Raw genomic sequence first — 4,395 nt, 5'->3', positions numbered from 1 at the left:
ATCGTACTCAGAGCATCCTATTTTTTTGGTTTCCTCACAGCTATTGCAAGAGAAAAACATCAATAATTAACCATTTCAACGATATCTATGAATATATCGAGCTACTGAGGTGGAGGAAATATTTTTAGAGTTGGAAATCGCCAAGTATAAGGGCTGGGTACGAGAATCTGGCAACGCTGATCCCCGGCCGCCGCTCCCGCCGCCGAGACGCCGCCCACCAGACGGCGCGCGCGTTTCAAATTTGAGCGCCAATTCAAAAATCTTAGTAAATTAAAATCCGATGTCCCTGGCTCTGTTTCTTTTTACCTATTATTCAGTCAGATAGAACTCATGGGTATTCCCGGTTCTATATTTACCCATTATTCAGTCAGAAGCCTTCACTGTTTTTGTAATCATTATTCAGTCAAACCATTTTCCAAAATAACAGAAGATATGTATATTTCCGGACTTAACACAACTGAATTCTTAGGGCAATATATTAATTCCACTGCTGTCTGGAAAGCTAAATTATCTCACATTCTTTAATCTTACATTTTTTTGGTTGTGTACTTTGGAAATTCAAACATAGCCATCAAGATACAAATACATTCATTACTGCCACTCATTTCTTTTCCTTCAATACATTTATATAACATGATTTTTTTTCTCTCCTTGTGTACTTTCATTTTTTTCTCTATAGAGCTTTTGATAGTTGTTTTTTTTCAAGTCTTTCTTTACCAGGCTCCTTGTTGATGTTTTGATCCATTATGCTGGTAGAGAGACTTGAGTGGAAGGGGACGGAAGTGTTATCAGTGGTTTAATTCTTCTTCTTCACCTATATCATCTTAATAACTGTACTCAGATGTGGATTAGCACTACTATTGAATGACCACAATCTCGACCTATTCTTGTTATTAATATGGTGTCGAGTTGATCCATAAATGTAACTTAACTCTTGTATTGGTTTTATTTTCATCCCTGCCACTGTGTTTTTTTACGAATACACAGACTCGTGACCTGTCGTTATTGGTAGTGTGTCAAATTCATCATCATCATTTCATTTATCGTCAATTTTCACTCTTCCTGAGCTTTTTGAATGCTATATGGCTCCCCTCCATTCATCTCTGTCTCCTGCCTGATGCTCATCCAATCCCATCAGCGCCCAGTCTTCCTGCATACACCTTCTCCTTGTTTCCCTATGTCTAGTGTCAAGTTAATCCATTGTTTAAAATCTTGCACTTTATTACAAACATACATGAAAAAGTCTAATCAACTACAGGTCTTTCCAGCGTTCACCCTCCCCTACGAGACTTACTAGGCAAACCCAGCGTCGTCTAGGATGATTGCCTTGGTGCCGAGCTGGTGGGACGCATCTTCTACTGCTAGACCTGCTGCCTGCTGCATCTCCTTCTCACTCCTGCAACGGGAAAGCAGAAAGTGCCCTTCAACATTACCAGCAACAATAATAATAGTGATAATAATAGTTCTGCTGTAAAGAGAAGTTGGAAAGTTTCGTTTAGTCAGCGCAACATCTGTGGTCATATGCCGGAGAGAGACAGAAGGGGAAGGAATTATAGGAGAAAGGAACAGATCCCAGGAGACGGGACACAACCCCTGATTAATACCTGGTACCCATTCACTGCTGGGTGGAGCATGTAAGGATAGAATGCATAGATAACAATAATAGTTCTGCTGGATAGATGGGATAGAAGATTGAGAGAACAGGAATAATAAAGGACAGAAAGAAGAGACAGGAGGAAATGGAAACGGAAAAATGAGAAATGGAAAATGGAGATGGAAAATGAAATGGAAAATGGAATGTAAAATAGAAAATGAAATGTAAAATAGAAAATGAAATGGAATGTAAAATGAGATGGAAATGGAAAATGGAATGTAAAATGAAGTGGAAAATGGAATGGAAAATGAAATGCAAATAGAAAATGGAAATGGAAAACGGAACTCTTCAACCACGATCACCATTCTTAACAAGCACCACAGAATAAGCACGAGAGAGAAATACTAATAACAAAACAACGATGATAAAAATAACACCATAACACAACGACAACAATAACAACAATAACAACAATAATACCATAGAAGACTCAACAACAAACACTAACACAATACCTACCTCTGCACAAGTTCGGTGATACTCTGCAGATCGGCCAGCAGCTTGATGGTGGCGCCCCCGTGCTGTGTCCGCGCCTCCATGGACCCCCCGAGCTCATGCAGGAGGGAGATCTGTGCGCTGAGGGCATCCGTCAGCTCCTCTGCAAGGTAAGGTAAATAACATAAAAACATTGACCCCAAGAGCTTGTGTGCGTGATTGTTACCTCCTCGAGCGCTGAGAGGGGGCCAGCCAATCAGGTGTAACGTTACAAATGGATTTAGGGAAGGCGGGTTAACTAACTCACCCCTGTATTTGACGTGGTCTTGGGGTATGTATATGTTCTCCATCTTGACCTGATGCAGTTTCTTCTCCAGCTCCCTTTCCATGGTCCTCTCGGCCTCCTCACAGGCTGGAAGGTCATCTGGAGAGGTGCGGAGAAAGATATGATTAAGAAAATGAAGGGATAGAAGGAATAGAGATAAAGCAGTAGAGGAATATAGAAGCAGGTAAATGGATGATTATATGAATAGAAAAAGTTATAAAGGAAGAAAGTGATATAAAATGTTGAAGAAGGAAGAAAAAGAGACAGCAATAGATAGACAGGCGAAGAGACGGACAGACAGAAAGGCAAGCAAATGGAGATATATAGACAGGCAGACATGAATATATAGAAAGACAGGAGGAGGAAAAGTTAAAAGAAGGAAAAATACAAGAGATAAACAAGTTGAAGAGGGAAGAAAAAGAGCGACAGAGATGGAGGTTAAGGAGGGAAGGAGTGAACAGAGAAGGATATGATAAAGAAAAATGATAAAAAGTTGGAGAAGAAAGAAAAGAAAGAGAGAGAGAGTTAAAGAGGGAAGGAGTGAACAGAGAAGAATATGATAAAGAAATACAATTGACAGAAAAGTGGAGAGACAGACAGACAGACAGAAAACAAGCAAGTGGAGAAATATAAAGACAGATAGACAGACAAATGAATAGATAGGAAGCGGAAAGGTTAGAAGGAAGAGAGAGATAAAAAGTTGAAGAAGGAGGAAGAAGGAGAGAGATGGTAGAATAGAATGTACAGAGGTAGGGAAATACAGACAAATAGATAGATAGATAGATAGACAGGAAAAGGAAAGCATTAAAAAAGGAAGAAAGTGAGATATTAAAAGTTGAAGAAAGAGGAAGACAGAGATATCAAGGAAGGAGATAGTGGGCAGAGAAAATGATTAAGATATACTAGAAAGATAGATAGATAAAAAGATAGAGAGGAAGAGACACATGTAAATAGATATAAGGACATGTAGCAAGATAAATAGATAAGCAAAAATAGATGGCAAAATAAATGCAAATATAGAGATACAAATAAATGAATATAGATAAAAAAAAAAAGTGCTCAATGTAAAAAAAAAATAAAAAAAAAAAAAAAAAAATCCATGCAAAAAAAAAGTCCGCTAAGAAATCAAAAGCCGCGTCTACTCGCCATTAAGCGCCTGAAGAAGCTTGGTCTGCACGTCGAAGGCCTCCCCGACGCGCTGCTGGTGTTGGAAGAGCTCCGATTTCTGCCGCAGCTCCGACACCTCCTGCTGCTTATCCCCGACCAGCTCCTCCAGGAAGGCAATTTGGTTCTGAGGGAGCGAAAGAGAGGTTGTGTTTTTTTTTGGCATTTCTGTGAATCAATATACATTAACCCGGTAGCAGCAGGGATCATGTTTCTTAATGGTCCCTCCAAGCGAGAAAAATGAAAAAAAATCACCCCTCACACAAACCATTTCACAGTATATATCAATGCATTTGTGATCAGATTATGTTTCATCTATTTTGGGGGGTTAAAATCATGGCACAAATTTGGCCCGTCACTGCTACACAGTGAAGCCACAAATTTGGCCCGTCACTTCTACCGGGTTAAGAAAGCATAATGAAGTATAGCTTTAAGCCTTCATAAGAGGATAGAAGAAGTTAAATAAGCCTCTGTTATGAGAACCTAAAAACAGTGTAGCAGCGATGGGCCAAATTTGTGGCTTTACCATGTAGCAGCGACGGGCCAAATTTGTGGCTTTACCATGTAGCAGCGACGGGCCAAATTTGTGGCTTTACCATGTAGCAGCGACGGGCCAAATTTGTGGCTTTACCATGTAGCAGCGACAGGACAAATTTGTGGCTTTACCGTGTAGCAGCGACGGGCCAAATTTGTGGCTTTACCATGTAGCAGCGACAGGACAAATTTGTGGCTTTACCGTGTAGCAGCGACAGGCCAAATTTGTGGCTTTACCGTGTAGCAGCGACAGGACAAATTTGTGGCTTTACCATGTAGCAGC

General features: G+C 40.2%; 1 protein-coding gene across 4 annotated transcripts in view; it reads right to left on the bottom strand.

The window, feature by feature from the left end:
• Positions 1 to 1,200: 1,200 nt before the first annotated feature.
• LOC127003010 (uncharacterized) overlaps positions 1,201 to 4,395 on the bottom strand; it is an 80,571-nt gene continuing 77,376 nt past the window's right edge. For all 4 annotated transcript variants that reach the window (XM_050869367.1, XM_050869366.1, XM_050869365.1 and 1 more), the window contains exons 8-11: positions 3,561 to 3,705; positions 2,397 to 2,513; positions 2,114 to 2,252; positions 1,201 to 1,396 (exon numbers count right to left, since the gene is read on the bottom strand). In XM_050869367.1, the coding sequence (XP_050725324.1) occupies positions 1,294 to 1,396; positions 2,114 to 2,252; positions 2,397 to 2,513; positions 3,561 to 3,705 (504 nt within the window). In that variant the 3' untranslated portion in view covers positions 1,201 to 1,293. The remainder of the gene's footprint in view (positions 1,397 to 2,113; positions 2,253 to 2,396; positions 2,514 to 3,560; positions 3,706 to 4,395) is intronic.

Source organism: Eriocheir sinensis, chromosome 24 (assembly GCF_024679095.1).
Source record: "Eriocheir sinensis breed Jianghai 21 chromosome 24, ASM2467909v1, whole genome shotgun sequence".
Taxonomy (NCBI): Eukaryota; Metazoa; Arthropoda; class Malacostraca; order Decapoda; family Varunidae; genus Eriocheir; species Eriocheir sinensis.
This window is presented reverse-complemented; position numbering and strand designations above follow the sequence as displayed.